This window comes from Zonotrichia albicollis, chromosome 4, assembly GCF_047830755.1.
Source record: "Zonotrichia albicollis isolate bZonAlb1 chromosome 4, bZonAlb1.hap1, whole genome shotgun sequence".
Classification (NCBI taxonomy): domain Eukaryota; kingdom Metazoa; phylum Chordata; class Aves; order Passeriformes; family Passerellidae; genus Zonotrichia; species Zonotrichia albicollis.
In genome coordinates this window covers 11,022,597-11,048,445 of record NC_133822.1, presented here as the reverse complement: position 1 = coordinate 11,048,445, position 25,849 = coordinate 11,022,597, and the positions used below count along the sequence as shown (strand labels likewise).

Here is a 25,849-nt window from a genome sequence, read left to right as displayed (position 1 = left end):
GCCTACTTTGAGTTTAATCCTAAAAGATTTAATATAGTGAATAATCCCAAAATAGGAAACAAACTCACTTGGGAGGTAAAACTCATTGCCATTTTCACACTTTGGGGAAACACAAAACAACCTAAGGAAATAGATAAATCTGCCATTTACCAGTTGATCTGTACTGGTGCCCTCACTATTCCCAGTCACTCGTGGGGAGTGTGTCTAGTTTATTGCATATCTAATTTCACATTTCCTTTTTGTCCTCTGTTAATGATACATTTTTTCTCTCTTGAAGGCCCTGGACCTTTAGGTCTGATCTCAGTCTAAAAAAAAATAAAGTATCACCCACTACTTTCCAGTATTTGCAGCCTGCCAAACAACTGAGTGCTTGGGGGTAAATAGGAATTAGCGTGGCCCCACTGCTGCTACAAAGGCATTGCTGTTACTGCTACTCTACCCTGATTAGAAACTTGGATTACAAGGGCCTGTCATGAAAATAATGGGACAGATTAAATTCAAGCAGTGACACAGGTAAAATAAAAGAAAAGAAAGACAAGGCATTCCATTAATTTCACAGCTATGAGTACAAATTAGACCCTAGGAGACTGTAGTTTTTCATTCAGTAAAGTCACGCTTTAACAGTCCAGCCTTTCAGGCCTCAAAATATCACATTATACTATTTTGTAATAATTCTTACCTTTTGGGGAACACTCTAGTAATTCCACCATCTGTAACAACAAATTGTGCAACAACTCCATCTCTGTAAATAAAAATAAGATTTAAAATGAAAACTGACTGGAATTGTCATAAACTTCTATGTCAAGGGTTGCCATTAAAGTGCATAACTGTGAATAAATACCTGTTCTCTGTAACACTACCTGCATATCTGTATATTCACACAGATGTATAAGATTTTGTTTCCAAACTCTGAAATGCATAAAAAACCCATAGTCAATAGAAAGAATACTTACAGCGACAGTTTACTCCAATAATTTTGGACAAGTTCATTTGTAAATCCTGCATCCAGCAAAACTCTAATGACCATGTCAGTATTACCTATCAAAAGAGTTAAAATGTAAGTCATCTGAAACCATATGAGATGGAGTTTCAATAAAAGCCTAAATCAAAATTCTGAGTTATCAAGATTCTGCTTGAATGTTAATAGTGGCTGTTAATAGTTGACATTCTGCCTAACTTCAAATGATGCCAGGTAATTAGAGTTGGACAGATGCTCTCACACTGTTGAGTTCAGTTAAACATTTTCTTTGTATCCTAAAAAAGTGTCTTTGTGTTTCAGGAATAAGGAAGGTGATAAGGGCCACAGCTTAGTTAAGCCCCTAAAACTGCAGATTAACCTATTTTTAAAGCATGTGTTCATTAAAACACTTTTTATCTCAGTTGATGCAAGGAAACAACAATTTCTAATGACATTCAACTACATTTTAAATATATTTAGATCAATTAAGTCCCAGGCTTTCAATTAAAACACATTTGTCATCTCAAAATGGATATAGGGAAATAAACTCATTTTGAATCAGTAGCTTATACAGAGATGCCATGCTTAAATTTCTTTTAAAGGATGGTTTGAAGTCACTGCTTCTCAAACATCTTTTTCAGTAACACTTTAGCAGAGTTACTGAAGATTATTTCAATGTGGGAATTTTATTTGTTATTTCTTTTGAAGAGCATTTTTAGCTGAGATAATTTCTATGGCCACTCAGTCCTTTAACTCTGTGAACACTGTTTATTTATTAAGGAGACTATTTTTAAAGTAACCTAATTATTAGGAAAAAAAAAGAAGGAAAAAAAATTGCTGCATATTCCAAACTGAAATACAGCAATAAGTGAATAAAATTTTGGAATAATTACTTACTAAGCACGACTGTATACTATAAAATCACTAAAAATTGTCCTCAATATTTGCTAAAATATTTCAAAAGGATTTTCATTTCTTGTTAAATTTTATGAAATTATCATTAATAGTTTTAATTACTGGAGGTAAATGTTTTCATTTCCAAGACTGAAGGTGAATGTTTTTGTTTCCAAGACTCAGTCAAGGTATTCAAATAAAATTTCAGTCAGTCAGCAATGTGTCAATGAATAAGATAATTCTATTAAAACAACACCAAACACCCATACAAGCACAGAAAAATATCCTTTTGTGAGAAGATATCATATGTAAGTGGACATTCCTTCAGTTACATGGTCTAGAATAGAGATTCTTTCTGAATTGACCAGTTTTCCCTGACAACAACATGTCAGAAAGACTTCAGGAAAACAAAACAAAAAAAAAATGCTATTCCAAATATTTATAAATTAATAATAGTGATAAACAGACGCATATGTACCAAACTAAATTCAAACACTGATATTTTCTGGAGAACAAGGCATTAGCACCCTACTGATGGTAATAGCTCTTCATTTATTCTAAACAGAGGTTAAGATTTATTCTAACAGAGGTTAATTCATCTCAAAATATGAATTACTCCCTTCCCAAAGGCCAGTGCTCACCACTGCAGCAGTCACATGGATTTGTGGTCTTCAGCTATTCAAGTCCAAGTGAGATCTCTTTAACCAATTTGTGAACCAGCAAAATAACTTCTTTATCTTTTATTCTGGTTAATGGGTATTTCAGTCTTGGACTTATTTTCTTTAACTTTTTTTGGAATAAAATGACAAGAAAGCAGGTTGAAGATTTCATTACAAGATTTTGAGTCTGTTTGAGACTTTGGCTGCTATGCTCAAGCAAGAAAATACAAACTCAAAAACATTTGGGGTGTATTTAAATGAGCCAGTATTATTTGATGCTTCAGCAAGATGCTGAGAGGAATTATGGAAAACTCAGGATGCATAATGCCCTAAAAACTTCCTTAAATAATGCCAGAACTTGAAAACTAATTTTACACTCTCTACCTTGAATAGAAAATCCCAGCACTAGATAATTTCTGAAAAAAACAAACTCACAAAATTTGAGCATGAACTCTCATCCACAGGTAGGTATTTTCCTAAGGAAATATTTCAGTGAGGTGAGAAGTGTACTTACATGATGAACTGGTTGGAGTATTTCTGTCAATGAATTCATTGAAATTTAATAGGAATTCAGTGTTGTTTTCTGATTTTTTTACATCATTACAGTATTCTCTGAAAAACAACAAAACATCAGTTTTCTCGTATTTTTTTTCTTGTGCTACTAAAGCAGAAAATTTAAAAGTCCAAGCAGGCTTGCACAACTATTATGAAGTAGCTGGTATTGCTGTGTCAATTGGCTGCCATGATCAGTATTTATTGATTACCATATCAATCATTCAGACATGTACAGAAAATAAAGTGTTCAAACAATTGCCTAAGCATTTGTCAAGATTTGGATTGTAAGAAAACTATATGCATGAAATAGGGAATAGATTCCCAGAAAAAAAACCCTGAGGAGTGGGGTAGGACATATTAGGACATCATTGACTGTACACTAAAAATATGCCAAGTGAATTTAAATTGCTTCTGGATTAACCTGTACTGGAAAGAACCTGGTGAAACACAGACACCCATGCTCAACTCAGGCCACATTTACAGGTTAAGGCCCTATCCTCTGAGAAGTTTTAAATGCAATTTTATTAGGGTGCAAACCACATGAATATATAAACACTCTTTGTTTTGACATACGCAAAGCAGACAAAGAGTAAACTCCTGTCCCTGGTATAATGAAATAAAGCAATATATCATTGGGCAATTCACTGAATGCAGGCAAGCAATGCAGAAGTCACTGGGCATTTTGGAGACAAATATTATATGATGAATGGCATTAAACAACTTTTAATTAAAATGTAAAGAGTGTTTAGCAGTAAAGCAGGGGGCTCTCTTTTTAAAGTGAGCTCTTATATGAATTTAATTTTACACACAAAAGAAGTGTGTTCAAGTATTCCATATGACCAAGATATCTTTTTAACCTTTATTTACCTTACCATAAGTCAGAGATACCACAGACAGAATTTACCTTACTATACCAATATTCACATTTCAGCAGAGCTACATATCAAATAGACTTTGTTCTGTAGGACAGTAGGGACTTGCTGGAAGCTCTAATTGGTGCAATTAATTCCCAATAAATTCAGTCTTTCAGAAAAATTAAATTAAAGAGTTAAATTAGGATACATCTTAAGACAGAAGACTTTACATATATCAATCTATTAATTGAAATCGATCTATTAATTGGAATTTAAAAGTGTACAGAAATTTGTCAAATAAAAAAGAATGCAACAATTCTCAATTATCTTGACTGTACACAATTTTCTTTCTTTATCATAACTATCTTTTAGAGGAACTCAATTTTTAGGAAGTCTTTATCATATCAGGTTTTCCTTGCAAACAAAATCTTAAGAGGGAAATAAGAACTGCAGAATTTCACATGAAAAAATCAAAATCTCAGGAAACTAATGAATTTAATAAATTTTCAATGACTTAATAGTTTTTATGTTCAATTAATTGAAAATTACCTAATATTTAAATAATAAAGAGCTTTGAAACCCTTTGTCTTGAAGTTGGGAAATATGCTGTGGTCAGCATTATGAAACCTCTTTTAAAAATAGTTGTAAAATCTTAGAAGTCAGAACCACAAGAAATGCCCAGATGTGAATAAGTTTTCCATTAAAATATCAATATCAGTTTTTGCAGTTCTCTGACTAATATCAGCAGAAATCAGAGCCTGAAGATGCTATTTACATTCCAGCATGAAAAAAGATTGATAATTTTTTACCAAATGAAGCTTTATTGCTCAAATCAGTATTCTCCATGTGCTAATAATCAGATCAGATTACTGGGAAATCCACCAACCTGGGTGCTAAAAATGTATAGCCAGATTGATCAAAATCCTCAGGCTTCAGTGTTTCTGTAACTAAAAACATGAAAAGTAAACACCAAGTAAGTAAACTGGAATTTTTGCCATTGTTTCTCTTATCAAACTATTTGGCTGACTTCTGCATGCATCCATGAATTTAGAAAGAAATCTTTTAGACACTTTCTCTCTAATGAATTCTAGGCTTCTCAGTATTTCACAACATAGAAGAAATTACTTGATTATTATATACAATGTACAACTGGAAACAGTAAGATCATATCTAACAATTTATTTAAGACATTTAATTAGCATAGCAACATGAGATATTTTCAAATATCAAACAAATATTAAAAAAATGAAACATTGTCCCTAGAAGCAAACTCTGATACAAATAAATGACGCTGAGTTTTTAGAACATGAAGAAAAATACTGCTAATATTTTCTGCAATAACGTGTAAAACTCTCAGTCGTTGTAGCATCACTGTAAATCCTACTAAAAATGGCTTTAATAGATGATATCATTGAACACTGATGGGACCAGACAAAGAAGGATTAGAGATTAGCAACATATTAAAATGTGCATGAAAACAGAAAAATACTTCACTTTTGTTTTTCCCTTTCTATTGCTACGGTACCCAATGATCATGAAGAGAGTCCTGAGATGAGGAATACAGAGGAGAATATCCAGTAGGAATAGAAATATAAGTGAAAAATATCAACTGCAGTAAACAGAAGGAAATTGAGCAACAAGAATATACTTGCCCTTTTTGGTTGTCACTATCCATCAGAAAGAGAAAGCAGGGAAACAGAAAAAAACAGGGTAAAGCACAAGGGGTCACAAACCAATATTTTATTCAAACAGCCCCTTGAATAAAAATATTGCACATAGATTCAAAGGTTCAATTTACAAACAGCTGTAGTCTGGAAAAAAAAAAGACAAACATCTCTGAAGACTGAAGAATAGGTTCTTAGTTATTTCTCAGTACCTTCTATACACTGTGGCTATTTCAAGGGTCTGTTTTGCAGGTTTTATTGATACAAGTGCAAAAGCAGATGATCTAATTCATCAAGAGAATCACACTCTCTGCCCAAAAATTTTAAGTACTGCATATTAGAAAAAGTTTCAAAATAAACCACTGATTACTAAAAGTTGCTCCATTCTTCTTCATATGTGGGAGCTACGGTAGAAGAGAGTGATGTAGTGCTAACCAATCAACTGACAATATCTGTGCCTCTCTGAGGTTTTTTTTTTTGTGTTTTTCAAACTTTCTATTTACCTGAATACTTTTTCTAAATTTATCATAACATCTAGAAAAATTTAAAGGCTGTTATTGGTTCTATTTTGCATACTACCTAGACTACAGTTAAGCTACTCCTAAAAAAAAATAAAACCAAAAAATCCTTTGAATATTGACAAGTATAATTTTCAGCTATCACTTCAGAATCTGTAAATGGTTTGAAATCAGTCTAATATAAAACTACAATGCAACCATCCACTAAAACTAATTGTAAAATAAATAAAACCTAACTGCAACCAAAACCAAAGAGGGCTTTCACATCATCCTAGCGGAGATAATTTGCTAAATATTATACTGTAACTAAAATACAAAAAAAAAAAAAAAAAGGTATACTCTTACAGTCTATATTACTATATTTTACTAATACAATAAAAAAATTTTAAAAATTTTATCCAGACCCTTAAAATGACAGCAATAGAGGATACAAAAAGCAATGATTCTATAGGCACAGAGCAAGGGGTAGGGGTTGTCAGTGGGACTGACATGTTCTGCACATATTCTATTTTTATAGAATATTTCTTGCACCTCAGAGGTTACAACAGGTTAGAATCATTGCTGAAGATTTTGGGTACATCATGGTAACATCACTGATTTCCACAAAATTTATGAGTTTCAAACGTTGCTTTTTAAGTGAATCTGAGACTTTGCAATACCAGACAAAACCAGGGAATCTTTACAGTACTTACATCTGGCTAGAACTATAGGTTCATCTATTTTGGCTTTAATATAATAAAAGCTGTATGATGGTAACACCAGTGCCAAACTGCAACAGAAATGAGACAAGTAAAGCAATTATGTTATTTGCAGCAGTTTTCTAGTTTCAGCTTCTTTGTGTTTTGAAAGTAATTAATAATTTTGTAATTTGGATTGTCTCGAGATGAGGCACACACACTGTGAAATACCAGCCTCACACTCAGTAACAGACACAAGTATATTTATGCCAATCCTGATTGTCCCCGAGTTTATTTTCATTCTTATTTACACTTATAAACACAAATATATCTGCACTGTTTAGCAGATACACAAGGAATTTCCAAATAAATACAAATTAAAAAATACATGATTTTTGTATCTTCCTCTGACACACTTAACATCCCAATATAACATGTCATGGTAATCACTGACTGCAAAAATATCACCTAGGACTGTGTTGATTTGCACACATCATATAACCAGAGACTCTCACTAATAAAACAATGAACAATACTCTCCAGGAAATGCATCTGGCAATACTTGCATTAGCATCCATTGCATTCAGGATCCAAAAAAATTATTTTCTTTAATCATGTAGTCACCACTAATAATTATTGGACATAATTGTATGATAATATTTAAAATTTGCAGAGCATTTGGAAAGTTTCCTTTTATATTAAAATTATTTTTGTTAAAAATGCAGGAATTATTTTTGCAGCTATATTCTACACATACATAGAAGAGTTCAGTTCTAAAAATGCATGTAAAGGACAGGAGAGATGAGTAATCATTAAATAAGTATCATCAACTCCCAAGTAACATCCTTAATTTTTTACACTTGGATTACATCCATGCAGAACTGCAACAGTTCCTAATGAAGAGCTGCAGAAATTAACATTAAAAATCTTGCACTGTTGACCCATAAATGAGCTGACCTTTAGTGACACATTTGCAATTTATACAGAATATGAGTGAGATTGCTGAATATTTAGTGATAGCCTTCTACCAATTCTCCTCTAGGGAAATCAGTGTCAGTGTACCTGTCATTAACAGTTACTGCTAGCAGAAATTGCTAATTAAAATCTATAATTTTATGTTTAATAAGTTTTCTGCAAGGATACTCTGAGGATTTACTGCTATATCTCATGCCAGGAAGCTCAGGCAGAATTAAGAAGTCATTTAAATTTAATGTATTTCTCTAGTGATTGCTAGATGGCAGTCTGATAAAAACTTCCTTTTCCTACAGACTATAGAGGCAGTTCAACAGAAAAATGGGATAGTGAATAGAAGATCCAGGTTTATGTTCTGTTGTTAAAATGGATTTGTTTGGTTTTACACCCAAATTAATGTTTGCATTCTCAGCAACTGTACACCTGTGCAGGATACAACAGAAATTGGAATCCAGCTTGTCTGAGGATTACTGTAATTCACCATAGCAGAAATAGCATTTTGGTCAAAATTTGACTCAATATTTATACCACTTAGTTTTGACCTAGAGTAGTTTAACTTTCCTAAGACTTGGAAAACCTTTCCTTGTTTTGGGTAATGTTAAGGAATGTTTCAACATTCCTTCTAATGCTACAATGTTGTGTGCTTAAATGAATTAGAAATAATATACACACCAATGTCACCTTAGCCAGTATAAAAATTGTAATGCTAAAAATATTAACCCAAATTAACCAAAAGGACACTTAAATAACAAAGGAAATCAGTGGACAGAAATGAGTTACCTGTAATCAGTGCCATTCACAGCAGTCCATGTATATGTTCTGTTTCCTTTATCAATATACCTCTACAAAGAGATATTGGTGAAAAATGGAATTATTAAACTAAGGAGCTTCAATAATTGTGATCTTTCTTCAAAAAATACTATGGATAATCAAGTACAAATATTTTGTATTTCTATTTATTTTGCTAAAATCATGGGTTGAGCTGCAACTCTTTTCCTTAAATATATTCCAAACTTACATTTTGCAAAAGAATCAACCATATAATTGAACATGAGTAAACTTAAATTTAAATAAAATCAGACAAACCTGACCTATATTTTTCACATTAGCCAGGCCTATACAAACCATTATCTGTGTGATTCAAATTTGATAGAAAATGCTTTCTCTTTTATGGATAATTCTGCACTTAAACTATGAAAAGAAAAAAAAAAAAAACAACAAAACCCTCTCAGTTTTAAAAAGACTTTGTAGGTAAGTCTTTAAAAACAAAAATAACCATGCCTACCCTTTCAGGTCACAGCACCACTGGCTTAATGCATTTTTATTTGAATCATAACTACAGGCACAGTCTGGTAATTCTGATTGTATAGACACCCCCTGCTAAACTTAACATGTGTTTCTAATCTAATTAGGAAGGTCTTGAATTTTGGAAAAAATGTAACATTGAAATAAATGTTTATTTTTAAAAAACTTAATACATTAGGATAATCTTTACCATTTGTTTTCTTGTGGTATGAAAAATAGCATGATAGGCACAGTGCCACAGTTCTCCATAGATTCAATCATGAATCCACCTGGCTGACATTGTTTTACTCAGTTTTCCACTTTGAAAGCTATAAGATTATGCCAGCTGCAACATATTATTACTTTAACAATCAAATATTTGTAAGTATGCCAGCAGTGAAGATTGTACAGCTGTTGCAGTGCAATACTGCAAACATTGATGAAAGGTACCACAGGTACACCTCTAGGTTCTTTCTTTCCCTATGGTAAAAGGGCAGTGAGAAAATGACCATTTGGAAAAGACATGACTTGTATGACATTAATAAATTCAAACCCACTCATTACCTCGCTGCTGCTTTTCAGTAAAGCTTGACAGGAAAATAATTTAATAGTCATTTTTGAAAGAAAATGAAGAAAAGATGAAAGAAAATGAAAAAAAAAAGATAAAAGAAAATCAGAAAGAAGATGCATATAACAGTGTCTTGTACTCTGATACATTTCATATTTAAGTTAAAAAGATGGTTGAAGAAATTCCTATTCAAGCCTATTTATACTGAATGTGTACTTCAGGCTAAAGTCAGCCACCTGAACCTGCTGCTGGCAGCGCCCCCCAATCAGGCACAGTGTCATGGGTACCCCCACAAGAATAAAACAGTGCCCAAGGTGGGAGGGGAGGGAAGAGAAGAACAGGGCTGTAATTAAATCCTGTTGCCACCAGCATTGTCACAGTGCTTGAAAGCAAATTGGCTGAAAGCTCTCTCCAAAGCAAACCCAGCAGATAACACATCCTCACACCTCAGCTCCCATTCACCTTTGCCAGCTTCCTCACTCTGAGCCCATCCCATCCCCAGCTGATCACTGCCAAGGAACTCACACATGACATTGCAGCTTTTGTGACCCTTCAGTTTTCACTGCTGCCCACCCCTGCTGCCAAATGTGGCAATGCTTTTGTTCCTATGGCATCTCCTCTGTTCCTTGGAAAGCCCCTGAGGCCTTGGGAGACTCCAGAGCACCCCACCCACATTTGCTACAAGCCCAGTGTCTATGCTGTAGGATGAAGTCATCTCCCAAGACACTGCTGGGGCCAGCTGCAACACAAAAGGAGAGCGATGCTAACTTAAACCAAAAAAGCAAAACAAAAAGAACATCAATTTTAAGCCCGAAGACTGCAACTGTCAGTTCAGAGCAGCCGACCACATCAGCCCATTTTATAAGAAAATATATGAAGCTATCAAGTGCTAAGTGATGCATGGCTCATGCGTGGCCCGTGGTTTAAAGCAGCTTTTTTCTGGTTCTAGCAGCCTGGAGCTGGGGGCTGCCATGGCTGGAAGCAGTCATCATAGCCAGCCAGCTCTGGCTGCTCTTTCTTCTCCCACAGAGGTCTGGGTAGAGGAAGAAATCTTGGGCCATGGTGAAAGGGAAGGTGAGGATAATTAAGTTCATTGGCATTGAGACATCTGGGATCAAAGGCTGAGGATATTTTATTCCAACACAGATTGTGGTCTGGGCCGTGTGTAACTGGCACATTCTCATGCACCCAGGGATGTCACATCCTCCCTCCTGCCCAGATTCTGCAACTGACTTCAGCATTTCCAGTACTACCCTCCCTCTTTCTTTGGGCAAAGAGTTGCAGGACTAACTATTTCAGGTCTTGTGTAGAACAGAGCCTGAGAAATGTACAAAAAGCCTGAAATCTCTTCAAAATGTTTGCCATTAATGCAATTTCTTGTACAACCATAATCATGTTATTGTATTTTTTGTGACCTTCTAACCCTTCCTCTTCCAATCACCTACACAGAGTCTTTTTCACCCATAGATCTGGAAAGACATTCCTTAAACAAAAAAACATAAATCTGAAAATGTGCCCGCATGGAGTCTCTTCCTTCAGCAGCAGTTTATCCTCATCTCAGATGCCAGCAGGACTTTGGACTCTCTGACAGTGGCTCAGGAATGACCCAGTTTCCCTTAAGGGAACAGACTGGTGGCATCCTAAACATCCTAAACAGCATGGGATCCTGACACAGGTAAGGGGGGCAGAGCTGGCATCCACTGGGGCTTAGCCTCTCTGCCCCAGAAAATACCTATTTGTGCACCATTCTCCAACACTGCAGCCCTTCAGGAAAAAACACAATTTTTTCATAGGGCAGGATTTACCCAGAGATTGAAAAGCAGTATTGTAAAGCTTGGTTTTAGCATTTTATTGTGAGAAAGCATGAAACAGCAAAAGGAGGCAAGGACATTTTTCCCACTGGGAAAAGGGGAAAGTCAGTATGAATTAACTGCAAGAAATTCTTCTAATTATTGTTACAGTGAGTTTATATCTATGAGTTGTACAGTGTCTGCTAAGTCATCAAATTACATATCTTCAAATTGACTTATGGTCAGAGCAAAAGGGTTCCAAAAAGCTGCTGTGGAACTGTGACTGTGGGGCACACTCTGGCCAGAGCTGCTCCTTCAGATCACCAGTCATGATTCCTTCTCACTGAGGTCCCCGTGAAGTAGAGCACCCATGTAATGACCCATATCAAATCTGAGTATTTCCTATTGCTAGAAAATGTCTGCATATTAGAGAAAACAGTAGCAATGTTTTTCAGGAATAAGTATTTTGGACAAGAAAATAAAGAACTCAACAAGCTGTTCAGAAAGTACATGATATAACTGTAAGATGAATTTGCTTATCCCAAAGAGTCTTCATTTATGGCTAAAAAATATTACTTTATTATTTTTTTCTCACAATTTTCTTCCCATTCAACCACAATATAAACTACCAAACCCATTCTCACACATCTCTGCAAGCAAATTAAGCACTTTGTTTTGGAATTCATGCACAGAAGTAGGCTGGGTCCATTTCCTGTTGAACAGAGTGTAAGACCTCATCAACAACTGCCTGATTAATGATGCACCAAAGAAACCAAGAAACAAAACAATTCTTTTTTCCCTAAGTAGATTTTTTCTTACTATAAGCCAGTAAAACTAGCAAATCTGGAGGGAAAAAATGGTACAAATTGTCATTACAAAATGAATATCACAGCAATTCACCATTTCACGTTATTTTTCTAGCTTGGTTTGTTCCTATAAATGTAACTCTTTGGGTTCCTATCTTACCTCATCCTGGGACTTGACCAATGTTTCAAATGTTTTTTCTCCACTTTCTCCATCTATCATTTTTTTCCGAATCTATTGGCAAGGAAGAAAAGGAAAAAGTGAAATAAAGAGAAAAAGTGTAGGTGTTGTATGTGACATGAATAATCATTCAAGTGATCAAAATATTTCCTAAAACCACAGAAAATGCTAATGCAAATGGAAGTCAAAACTCTTAAAAAAATAAGTTTTGTTTACAATTTTCAGATTTTTCCAATCAGAAGTTGTTTTATCCAAATATTTACTCAATCAGTAGAGTTAAGAAGCAACAATTCTGATATACTTTCAATTGCCAGACCATGCCATAAAACTCCTTGATGTTGGGCACTGACAGAGACAATGAATTCTGTGTCAAATGAAGTTTTCATTCTGCATGAAAAGAAGTTTTGCCTAGCATTTCTGGTCCCTGCCAGCACATCTGTGTGATTCAGGTTGTAGCACTGATTCACAAAAAGACTTTTGTACCACTTCAAGAGTAACTCCCCTCTGAAGCAGCCATTTCAAAGAAACTTAAGGCAGAATTAAACAGATACCAAGGCAGGGTGATTACTGTCAGTATAAAAGAACAATTTCAGTCAAAAATATGTTAAAAATGTAAAATGGTTAAAAGCCTTTAATTTGATTTCAGAAAAAAACCTAATTATGTTACAATTTTATAATTTCTGAATATATTACAAAATCAGTAACTGAAAAATATACAGAGGAATTAATTTTCTGTCTACACTTTGTTTCTCAGTTCTCCTTCTTGCCACAGGAACAATCTTGCATTAATAAGGAAATACTTTTAAAATATTTCAGGTAAATATTCTATTAAAAAGTGTTATGTTTTGAAAAATTTTTCTAGCTTCCTTCTCAGGAATTGGTGCTTTAATGAAGAAGAATTTAAGTAGTAATCATGGTGGTTTTCAAAATGAGAGGAATACATTGTCCTTGCCTATAAATAATGCTGGGATTTGTCTAAATATAACTTCATCTTTATATAAAGACATCGTCTTACCAAATTTAAAATTCAGATTTATATTGAAAGAGATAACCATTCAAAATCTATAACATTCATTGCTTTGCAGCTATGACATGGTGAAATATGAGCAGCAACAGGCATTAAGAAACCAGGTACTCTCACCTCAACTTTAATATCATTTTCCAATTCAGCATCTAGAAAATCCAGCGTAACAGGTTCCTGGGATTTAGGATTCTGAAGCAGAGGATATTAAATTATCAAATAATAAAGACAGAGTACTTTAATATCACAAACCACTTTAATCCCTTTATTTCAAATTACCCTACTTTACTGGGTTTACTTACCCATCTATTTTAATCTCTTGCAGCATTACTAGTGGCCCTTTCTCATTTATTTTATTTGTTGAATAGAGAGGTTAATTGGATAAGTGAAAATCAAATTAATACTAATTGCCAGTGTCTGTCCACAGCCTGTCATGTAGGGGGCTCAAGCAGAGGAAGCAGAGGATATGGATCTTTCACTTGATGTCCTGCCTCCAAGAAAGGAGAGAGAAATTTGGGAGAGTTTTCCACCCAATCAGTAAGCTGGGCAACTGTACTTTGCAATTTTACCAAGAGTAAAATACAACACAGGCTTGTTGATGTGAAGTGGGGATAGACTACAGTTCAAGATTCAAAAAGGCAGCAATTACAGCCAATTACTTGGGGTTTATAAAAAATAAACCCCACTTTCATTGTCAGCATTGCAGGACTTCCCGGAACACCTTGGAGTTTCAAAAGCATTTCTCTTGACATCAGTACTGTTGCCTCAGTTTAGAAGATGGAAACCTGTGGCACAGAAATACTGAAACCCAAGCTTCCAGACTTAAGGAACATTGATGATGTCAACCCTCAATTGTGGAGCACAGAGAACTTTGGTGATCTACATGTGTAAAAACCCTGGCCCCACAGGAGTGCTGGAAGACCACTGTAGCCCTGCTGAACTAAATTGGACCACCCTCCAGCCCCTGCTCCTTTCTCAGCTGCAGTCTGCATTTACTTGGCCAGAGTCATCTTCCATATGAGTTGTTGGAATCCAACTTTTTTTCTGGCAATTTTGCCTAAGCCTCATTGACTTTATACAGTGTGTGTTGTAAAAATCATCCATCCTCATGACCAAGTAGTTATTTAATGCACTCCCTAAAAGCAAGTGCATTTCTTTAGAACTAGGAGTATGGGGATATATTACTTAACCATTTAAATCTGACAGTTCAGAGTAGAAAAGGAAAAAAAAAAAATTAAGGGATTTCAGCAATTCTCCTATATTGACATATAGATTAAAGGTGGACTAAAGTCCCTTCCTTCAAAATTATAATTATATTCCCCATATCAGCATTCTCTGGCAAAGCTAAATGACAAATGTACATGTGACTGCTCTATCAAGGAATGCATACATGTTTCATCACAATACATGTATGTACTAGAAGCAAGTAATATCCTGAGCAAATGGTAAAAGATGCCTTCATGTAACAGTCTGGAGTACTAAGAGCTTAACAACAGCCCTTATTTTCAAGATTGTAATATAGAATAGTTCCAGAAGACAGAAGATTATTTCTTCTTTTTCTTGAGGACAAAATGTACATGTTTCTAGCTATACAGAATCATTCTTGTTCTTAACAAGACTTACTGTCTGCTAAAAGAAAAAACAATACATTTATTCTCAGGAAGAGAATATGTACTGAAAAGACTGCAGACAGATTCTGGGAATATTCTAAATATTTCTTTAAAATATTTACTGAAAACCTCAAGAAAATTTTTGCATATCTATTTATATATGATTGATAAAACTAGCAACTTCAATATAATGGCATTAATGTATGCTCCCTACTAATTCAAAATTATTCAATTATTGCTCTGCAGTTGCTTTTCCCTCCCAACAAATCCACACTCTCAAAATAAGTAACAAAAGGCTTAAATGTAAAAATAAATAAAAATTTATATATCTTACATGCAATGGATAATGAATAGCATGGTCAAACCCAAACAGCATGCATGAAGGCATTGGCATGGCAGAGGAGGCATTTATGAAGTTCACATTCCATTCCAACACACAAAGGAACAGAGAAGAAAATAAATGGTAAAAAAAAAAGAAAAAAAATAATAAAGCCATCACATCAAATCAAGGTCAATACTCATTTCAAATGATAACCTGGGCTAGTCATAGTCAAGGAGTCCCAAAGACAAAATAGCAAACTTTAATTCTGTAAAAATTCAAGTATGCATTAGCTGCTCTTCTTTTTAAGATTTATATTATATCATTTCACATTTCTTATATGATACTTATTAATCACTTTTAATAGGCAGAAAAACCTAATCATGTATAAATGCATTCTTAGATGTGCCTGAGGCACAAAGACAACCACTAAGAGCTAGGACAGAAAATTCCTACACCGCTACTTTAAAAGGGAAGACTAATTCCCCTTTATGTCTCTTTCCCCCAAGAATGTTTTTACCAGTATTTGGGCTCCATCATTTTTATTTCCAAGGTTGCCATTTACTGGGGTTTATTCCAAGCCACGAAGAAACAAACTTACAGTTCAGTTTGTTCTTCTCTTTATCCAGTCATGCCCGTAACATGACTGGAATAAGCTCACCACCACCACCACATTCAGCAGCACAACTTAACAAAACAGAACAGAAATAAATCACCAGCAATGAAGCATGCAAACAAAAGGATTGCAATCCATTTTCAGCAGGACAAATAAAGGCAAGGATCTATAATTTCAATGACAACTCATGAAGGAAACAAAGAAAGAAAGAACTGGTGCAGCAATATAAAAAAAAAATTAACTAAAATGTTTTTGTAGTGTGTTTTGGGAGGTCACTTCACATAAATTCTATGGATGACCTTCTTTGCTGTGTTGCAGGAGCTTAGTTCTTACTCATACCTGCAGTACTAATGAAGACAAAGGCTACTGGGCTTTTAAAAGAATTTTAAAAGAAGTGATGGAAAAAAGTCACAGAGGTAAACTCAGGAGCATCTGGAGGGGATGGGAGCCCAGAGCTTTTGCAGTGCTGACCTCCCCGGGCAGCAAGACCTGCCTGGCAAACCCAGCAGCAGCCAGAGCACACCATGGCAAGCTCAGGAGACAGGTGTGATAAGAAAACCAAGATTTTTTTATGATTCAGTGCTGATTTCTCCAGTGCACAAACAAAAACTCAGCCCTCAGGTGGCCTTCTACACGTTATAAACACAGCCACCCAACACTTGGTGAAATCACTGACCTGGATCAGGATTTTACACCATGTTTTACTGGTGTTGCTGTGCAGGCCACAAGTTTTGCATTACAGATTCCCAAATGTGTAAGAAATCAGACTTGATATACTGTCTTTAAGTTTACTATTTTTCTAATTATATAGTTAATCTATTCCTTTCATGATTTTTAAGTTTCCATTAAGTGTTTTTTCCTCAGGAATTGCATTACATAAACATGACCAGTTACACTATTCAGGCTAATGGCAGTTAATTCTGTGCAGTTGGGTCTGCTAAATTGAGAAAATTTAGCATATAGATAAATAAATGGCAGATAGAATATATTTCCTACTCTGAATTCCCCCTTCAAAAAAAAAATAAACCAAAAAAACCTGAACAACTCATATTCTGTAATTTTATGCCGCATACACTGTAAAATAAAATTTGGCAATAAAGTCACAAGAATTGTCCTCTGATCTTCTCTTGACTTTGGGTTTATGCAAGCAAAGCCAGCACAAGTAGTCTCTTTTTATTTCCAGTCTTCAAATTAATTTCAACATCTGAAGAAGAATTTTTACAGCACGAATCTAATTAGCACCTATTAGTAAAGCATCATAATTTAATGGAATGCCCTTCACTACAGCCAATAGCATGTTTTCTATTATTTAAACAGGAAAGGATGCAAGCTTCATGCTTTGGAAGCTGTTTGTCACAATAAACAGTTCTCTAGTTAGATTTTTTCCTAGTAAGCAGGGCAGAAGCTTTCTAATTATATTTCCAGGTCTATGCATTCTAATGCACTAATCACCTCCATCCAAAGTTACCTGTACATGGGGTCTCCTTTTTCTCAATTTAACTTTTGGTATGCCCACACCAATTTGCTGAAGTAATAAAAAAGCAGTAATTTATATTTTTGCACTATTAGTTAATAGCCTACTTATAGAATGGAATCTGTGCTGTCCAGTGCATGTTTACTACCACAGGCAGAGACTGCCCCTCATCCTGATCATGAGTTCTGAGCTCTCTTCCAGAATTAAACACTTCCTAAGTTTTGTTTCCCTATCCTAAAACCTAAGGTTTAGGATAGGGAAACAAAAGCAGACATATGTTAATGTGAACGAAATTAACAGAGAGCTCTCCCTTCCACATATTCTAACAGAATAACATATAGAATAAGAATAGCGCACTTTTTATTTACTTTTATATTTGATCCTAAATCCCAACTCCTCTTAAGTTTCTTAAATAACCCTAAACAGTAAAAAAAGAATATTGGACCTCACTGAAGGCATATGGAGTTTTAGGACTGCCATTAAATGGGTTTTGATCAAAACCATAATAAAAATGAATAAGATGATAAAGATAATTATCTTTATTATATTATTCATTTTCATATTGAATAGGATAATATTGTGTTATAGGTTATCTTTAGAATAGATTGAGAAATAGAATTATTTAATGTTTTCAAAATGTAACTAAGATTTAGCTTGTTAATACATGCTTAATGGACTCACTTCAGTGACTATGTTTGTTTGGTGGTGCATCCACCTGTTCTCTCCCATAACAGTGGGAAAAATAATTGCATATATGCAGACACACACAAAGAAAATTGATAATAAAACATAAAATTAAGTACTATAAAAAACTTGCTAATTACACAAACATAAAATGATTTAAGCTGTTTAAAACTATATTAAGATGCATATTAAAAGTTTTCTTCTTATGCTTTGACATAATTTTCATATATTTCAGCAAATAAAAACATGATGGGAAAGGTTTAAATTATTTTAATATGCTTTTGAATTTGTTGTTTGTTGACTTTTCTCAGTTGTGCAAACAACTTTACAAACTCCAAGTCAATTTCTCAAAATAATGATTGTGTTGAACCAGTTGTGATTTCAGGAAACAGATTTTCAGAAGGAAAGCAGAAGACATTCAAAAGAAGGAAGAATTGGAAGTGGAAGAAACCCTCACCTCTCCAAAGGTAAAGACGTAGTTATGTTTTATTTTACAACTATTGAAAAATTGCTGGCAAGGAGGGTTAAAATGATGTTTGTTAATAAGTTAACAGCTACTGGGAGGTTCAACTAAAATTAATATGACATGTTAAAGAAAGTCCATGAATTATGGATACATCTGTCTTTGTCGAGTACCTTAGTTTTAAACTGCAGTTCCTCTATCAGCCTGAATAGCATGCACCACCCCACACAAACTGGGAGTGGAAAAGTCTAGTCTGTGTAACTGTTAATAACAATAACAACAATAATTCAAATGCTTAATGTTACACTTAGACATTGTTCTACAACATAACAATTATTACTTATAAAACATCCTGTTTTAAACATACTCTAAATTAAAGTTTTGAGCATTAAGGGAAAACATCTCAGGACTTCCATATCCTTTTAAGAGGAAAATTATACAGAGAAACCATGACAATTAGCATCCTAATAATCCACCTCAGTTTGCCTAGATTTATTTGGGATGAGCTGAGTTTTAAAAAGAAGTTTTTATTCTTCAACGTTGTGAGGCAACAGTGCAGGATAACAGCACATCTGAGATGAACAGTCCATCAGTTTCTTAGAAGATTAGGTCTAAAATAAGACTATTGCATTGCTTCTTTTTACATTACTCCTATGAATGAAAAGACAGTTTAATTTGCATACAAGGGAAAAATAAATAGGCCAATTACTAACAACATCTAATTAAGAAAAGATTGGGTCATGATGCAGGTTTTTGCCTCTGAAGAATTCACAAAAAAAAAAAAAAAATCAAAACTTCCATTTTTTAAGACATGAGAATCAAATGCAGATAGTCAGAAACTGAAGTCCTGCTCAGTTATGAAGACTATATAAAACCCTTCTTTTCCATGGTTTTCCTTTATATTTTTGAAGTGTCTTTTAAAATAAATCAAAAGGGGTATCTCATTAAAAGTTACAGTCAAGTTATTCTTTCTCTTCTTCAGAAGCACTTTTTTCTTTCTTGTGTTACACACTTGGCAAAAGATTTCAAATGTATTAATTACTGCACCAGGAAATTAATTCAAATATTCAAAAAGCTGACTTCTCCCTGAATAAGAATAAAATTAATCACTAAAATAAGTAGATGAATGCTTAATTTCTTCTTCTGTCTTTGACAATTAAAAAAGTTATCTTAACTTTGTCATTTATATAATATAACCTTAAGAATTCAAGAGACAAAGTTCACTGAAAAGAAGCAATTAAAATATGAGAATTTTCAAGAAGTCCACTAAATAGGAGATTGTTTCACATGAAGGAACCTGTCATTAAAACCAAGATCAAAGTTCTGATTTCAGAAAAAAAATCATCTATTCATGTTGACATTTCTCATCAATGTCAGGAAGTTATTTAAGAAGATACAGACAATGTAGGATTCTCCACAATGTAAGGACTACAGTTAATGGATAAATGGGCAAACTGAAATATTTGGTTTCTATTTTCCTGAAATTTGATTAGTGTCTTAATTGCATTTAGAAAAAAGTATCATGTTTAAACAAGTTAATCTACTAAAAATCTAGTGTTCTGGGACGGGGTGCTCAGCTAAATCCATCCCAACTGAGATCAGGTTTCAGCTCTGGTAAACAAAAAAACAACCAAATAAATAAATACAACAATTCAAGTAAAATACATCGTGTTTTCCTCTGATTTCTTTGGTTTTGCAAGTACAAAAATTTCAATCTTTTAAATGAGAAAGCATCCCAAAAAACAAGTGCACAAAAACTGTTTGCTTCAAACTTTTTCCCAATGATTATACTGTTTTCAAAATGATATTACAGCTACTACTAATTGTTTTAATGTTAATAGGTATCTGAAAACACTTGACATGTATAAATATGCATTCAAAATATACATTTTTTTAATTAATAAACAAATTCAATACAAGCCAAAGCTGGTGGATTTGGATGAAACCATATATGCACCACAGATTTTCCTATAACACACAAAATTGAGAATTTTCACTATTGCTGTCTCATACCTTCTGATTTTTTTCTGAAAATATCCCCTTAATATAGAGAAGTAAATTAGAAGGTGCTTCATACCTTTGGTTGGAGATTTGGATGCAGCAGCACATACCCATTAGGATCAATTGCAAAATAGTATCCATTTGGACAAAGCTGAAAGAAAGAAATGAAGTTTAGCATTATATGGTTTTAAGTAATGAAGAAAGGGTAATTAATGGTTTTCAAGAAATGCTCACATTGTGGAAAACACACGCCTCAGGCATCATGAAGTATAAGATTAGTAACACAGACAAGATAATTTCTTAATTTTTTACTCCTTTAGGATCATAAACTTGGAGAATGATTTAGGCTGATGAAACCTCTGAAGGTCAGCTGGTACAACCTCTCACTGAAAGCTAAAAAATGAAGTACAACTTAAAAAATAAAGTCCAACTAAAAAAATCAACTTAGAAGTTGGACGAGGTTTCAATTCTTTGAATACCTCCTGTGCAAATTCCTCAACCTAGGGAAGGGCATTCTATTCTCCTTCTTCCCTAATTTCAGCTGGAATTTCCATTGGAAATGGAATTTCTAGCTACCTATGCTGGTAGCCTCTTTTTGAGGCAGTGTTAAGGTCCATTTTCTCCAGAATTCCCATTAGCTAACCCTTAGGCTCCTTCATCATCTCAAATGCATCTCAGCTTCTTCCAGGTACCAGGTACTGCAGACCCCCGGCCAACTTAGTAGCTCTGCACTGGGCCTGAGTATTTATTACCATTCAGGAAATCAAATCTGGACAGTGTACTGATGCAGATGTTTAGTGCACAGCTGGTTTTAAATGCCATGGCACACTGCTAATTTATGTGCTGTGTGTCCTCCACCATGACTCCCAAGTCCTTTCCTGCCCTTTGAGGCAGCCTGAGCTGTGGTGTGGGATTATTCCATTCTAAATGTAGGACTTCGTGTCTGCCTTCAGTCAAAACTTGTGATGTTCCTTTTCCTCCCCAGCTTTTGTTTTCCACAGCACCAGTTATTTTCACAGAAATTCCACAGCTAGATGTCTACATAAATAAATCAATCATATTGAGTAGGATACAGACAGACCCCTATATTAAAGAAATTTTCTAGAAAGAGCTGTCCTAGACAAATGGCAAATATTTTCAGCTGAAATGATTGTGTACTCTACATTAACTAAACATTTAACTACAGAGCCGTGCCTTAAGATACAGGAAGATAATTACTTGTAATACATCCCCCAATGCAAAAGCTGACTTTTACACAGTGCACCCTGATGGACAAATCACACAGTAACACATATATGGTTGGAGAGAAAACCACCAGAAAATGAACAACAATAGAAAGAATATATGAAAAGAAGCCTGCTGGTATTTTGACTCAAATCCAGTCATTGCAGCATGACTTATGAAAGAGCATGCATAGAAATCACACATTAAACATACGTGATGGGAAACTACCAGCGCAAGCAGCTCACCGTAAATCGGGGCGTCAGTTTCTTTATGTCCTCCAAAGAGACATCCACCCCCATTACTCCAAGAATCAGCTGATTCTGGTAAAAATCCAAAATGTTAGTATGTATTAGACATATTTACTATGCAGAATTACTGAACAGTCAGTAAAATTGTATTTTTGCCTTCATGTCTTTTTTGACAGATACATGTGAAGTTGCCTATTTAGTTATGTGCCTATTCTGAATATTTTAAATTATGTCAAAATGATCCAAAATAAAATTAATTAAATTTAGAATTTATTATAGAATATGAAAATTATTTCTGAAGATGGATACTGTCCCAGATTAAATATTATATGTAAGAACAAAACAGCTGAAAGCAAAAGTGATGCAATAATATTGCCAGTTATGCAGATACTAAACTAGCAGCACCAGCACTGTGCTACTTTTCATGCTTAGGTTGGGCAGTTGGTAAATGAGACCTCAAAACAATTAACTCTTTGGGCTATACTATAAAAATGAATGAAAAATATTCCAACACAATAAAAAACCTCAGTGAGTAAAAGAATCATCAGCATTTGAAATCAGGGACTCAGGCAGTACAGTTATTTTGCAAATAATTTATTTTTCTACTACAGAAAAGGAGGGCAGTCTTTTACATAGTGTGACCTGAATCCCTTCTCCATAGTAAATAAATTGGTAACATTTGCTGGAGGAGGAATCTTGCAGCCTATAAATATATTCAGGTGGAGATACAAATTGAGCAGATTGGAGTTCTCTTCTTGCTCCTGTGTACTAGATCACGTCTGTTTTACTTCTCAGAATGACATCCTTTGATAATCAGTAGTCTGTCACTTTGAACAAGACTCAGACAATTCCAGGCATTGTCTTGTAGATAAGATTAAGCAACTTTTTTTTTAAAGGAAGCTAAGAAAACTATTCTGAAAGTAAACTAAAGAAATCTGAAAACCTCATTGATTCATTCTATATAATAGATTAGAAACTGAATCAAATAATATTTGGTCTAAATTTCTGTATATTTTGACCTGAATGGAGTACACAAAAGCACAATATTTTACCACACATTGTTCAAGTATATTCCAGGTCTGTTTTTTGTTTTGTGAAGAGGACACAGATTCCATGTCAGATAGTAATAGGGATGGGCAATTTTATTTATTCAGCACTTAGAATTTAATCTAAATATAGTGCTCTTTTCCATTATCATTACTAATTATGTACTAATTTATATTTTCTACATCACTGCCTTTTACCCTGAAATGTCATAGCCTCAGAGATTTGCTAGAAATTTATCTAGACATTATTTCTTAGAAAAGTCTAAATAATATCATCATCTACTTCCCATATAATTGAGCACTTCATGCATTCCCACTGCCACTACGAGATAGTGAAATGTCACATCCTGAAACTCAGAATGACAAAAAAGGTAAAAGAATGCACTGCATTTTCCTGTTCCCAGGAGGTGATCAGGTAAGTGGATATGACCCCTTTGTATCTGATGTACAAGACAATTACACTGCAAAATAATCTATGGCAATACACATACTTCAAGGCATTTAACATTTAATTTAATTTATATAACTGCAACTATTTTTTGTTTTTGAATGAAAAGCTTACAATTTTCCCATTTTGTTCCCTTGTTAGATTGAAGACAGGCAGAGTTCCTGTAATCACAAGGCCCAGCTCCTAAAAAATAACCAGTAAAGAAGGGGGAAAATACTTTTAGTTAAAAAGCAAATGTTAAGCCATGATATATTAGAACAATGGAAGAATGTGTGTAGCTAAGCAATTACTTTCAGTTTTTGTAAAAAACAATTACTTTCAATTTTGTAAAAAAGAAAATAATACTTAACTGACTTGACAAATAGAAAGTTGAAATTATGATTTTTTTGGTCCACAAATTAGTGGGATTATTATATTAGTTTTTAAAAGTAGGTGATGGTTAACAACTTAGGATATAGAAGTTTCAAAAAACCTAAATGTTATGGAAACATATTTGCAGCTACAGTATCCACTATGCATAAAACTATGGATAATGGAAAGGAAAGGAAAGGAAAGGAAAGGGAAAGGAAAGGAAAAGGAAAGGGAAAGGAATGGAATGGGAAGGAAAGGAATGGGAAGGGGAGGAGAGGAGAGGAGAGGAGAGGAGAGGAGAGGAGAGGAGAGGAGAGGAGAGGAGAGGAGAGGAGAGGAGAGGAGAGGAGAGGAGAGGAGAGGAGAGGAGAGGAGAGCTTAGAAATAGTAAATTTCAATTTGGAGTGATGGTGTTCGTGTTCCCAAGTCACTTTCAGTGTGATGGGGCCCTCCTCTCCTGGAGATGGCTGAATTCCTGCTTTCCCACGGGAAGCAGTGAATTAATTCTCTGTTTTGCTTTGTTTGTGGGCACAGCTTTAGTTTTCCTATTAAACTGTCTTTGTCTCAACCCACAAATTTCCCCTTTGATTGTCTCCCCAGCCTCTCCAGTGGGGGTTTGGGTGATGGCTGGGGTTAGGCCACAACAGGTATATAACACATACAGGAAAAAACAATGGAAAAATACAACAAATAATTCCTCTACTTTTTCTATCATCACTGCTTTGGAGTGGTGTGCAATAATGTCTATCATGGGCTTGGCAAAATCAAGGTCTCCTCTGGTACTGAGGCAACTGAGAAAAGGAATTTGCATTTTTTTGGGAAGATACAAGAAATCTGGTTTTCCTTTAGTACCCTTCACAAATCATACAGAAAATAGGATCCAGAGCCCCATATGTTCAGATAGCCAGGAAAGTTTAGTTTTCTATTCCAAACTGTCCATAGGGAGATTTCTACCTTTTTTAATGTGATTGTTTAATTTTAAACTTTTCCCCTTCATTTATGCTTACTCTCCTTTTATCTAGTTTATTGAGGAGTCTTATCTCTTTTCTCCCTTTGTTTTACTTGAAAAGAAAAAAAAAAAAAACTAGATCACCATATGAATGCACTGTGGTGTAATCTGTTCTCTCTTTTCCCAGCCCAGTAGCACCTTTTTGAATTTTACACCATCCTTCATGAACTCACATTTGTGTATCAAGTGAAAGGTCAGAGATAGTAAAGCTACAAGCAAAGTGAAGTGGATTTTGTAGGAAAGTAAGAGAAATAGGGATGAATCAGTAGAGAAGACATTATTTAGAAGAAACATTGAATAGATACATAATGAAACAGGAGGGGGTGTAATATGGGGGATAACACCATCTCCCCAGGAAAAAAAAAAAAAAAAAGAAGGTAAGTTAGAAAGGATAGAAAGGAAAACAATTATGAATAAATTTTGCCTAACTAGTAAACCTAAAAGTATCTGAAAATTCTTGGATTATCTTGAAAATTAAGCCAGAGCAACACATAAATAGAATGTGAAGGGACAGGGCCAAAAAAGAGCGGTGAATTGCTACAAATACATCCAATTATTTAAGACAGTCTTGAAAGCCAGACTGAAATGAAAGTTCCTCTTCAGAATTTTATAACCTGAATTTATGCACTAATGTGGCCTCATGTAATAGACTTGGCATTACTTTAGTCTTAGCCACAAAAACAGTCACTGGACAGTAAGAACCAAATTATAGGGATGAGTCCTGTAAGCCATATGTGTGTTTGTGAGTATACAATTGTAAATATACAATTTTATACCCACAAGCACACATATGTAACACATGAAGGCAGAAAACCTTGAAGGAAAGACTGAATGAACCCACTGAGTATATAAAGGAACAAAAGAGATGCCTGCAGGTGTCACTTATTTTACTTGAATCAACAGATCTCTATTCCTAGTTACAAATTTATCTTTGGCTTTACAACAGGATATGTACAGA

The 25,849-nt window shown here is 34.5% G+C and overlaps 1 protein-coding gene across 8 annotated transcripts in view; it reads right to left on the bottom strand.

The window, feature by feature from the left end:
• Positions 1-25,849, bottom strand: part of CACNA2D1 (calcium voltage-gated channel auxiliary subunit alpha2delta 1) — a 364,493-nt gene that overhangs the window by 25,623 nt on the left and 313,021 nt on the right. For 2 of the 8 annotated variants that reach the window (XM_074538782.1, XM_074538780.1), the window contains exons 16-27: positions 23,646-23,714; positions 22,035-22,109; positions 20,642-20,716; positions 17,412-17,468; positions 13,519-13,590; positions 12,360-12,431; positions 8,532-8,593; positions 6,795-6,871; positions 4,807-4,867; positions 3,026-3,123; positions 954-1,038; positions 680-742 (exon numbers count right to left, since the gene is read on the bottom strand). In XM_074538782.1, coding sequence (XP_074394883.1) covers positions 680-742; positions 954-1,038; positions 3,026-3,123; positions 4,807-4,867; positions 6,795-6,871; positions 8,532-8,593; positions 12,360-12,431; positions 13,519-13,590; positions 17,412-17,468; positions 20,642-20,716; positions 22,035-22,109; positions 23,646-23,714 — 866 coding nt within the window. Of the gene's footprint in view, positions 1-679; positions 743-953; positions 1,039-3,025; positions 3,124-4,806; positions 4,868-5,572; positions 5,588-5,699; positions 5,732-6,794; positions 6,872-8,531; positions 8,594-12,359; positions 12,432-13,518; positions 13,591-17,411; positions 17,469-20,641; positions 20,717-22,034; positions 22,110-23,645; positions 23,715-25,849 lie in introns of those variants that run through there. The other 6 variants (XM_074538785.1, XM_074538784.1, XM_074538781.1 and 3 more) reach the window with 5 other exon arrangements.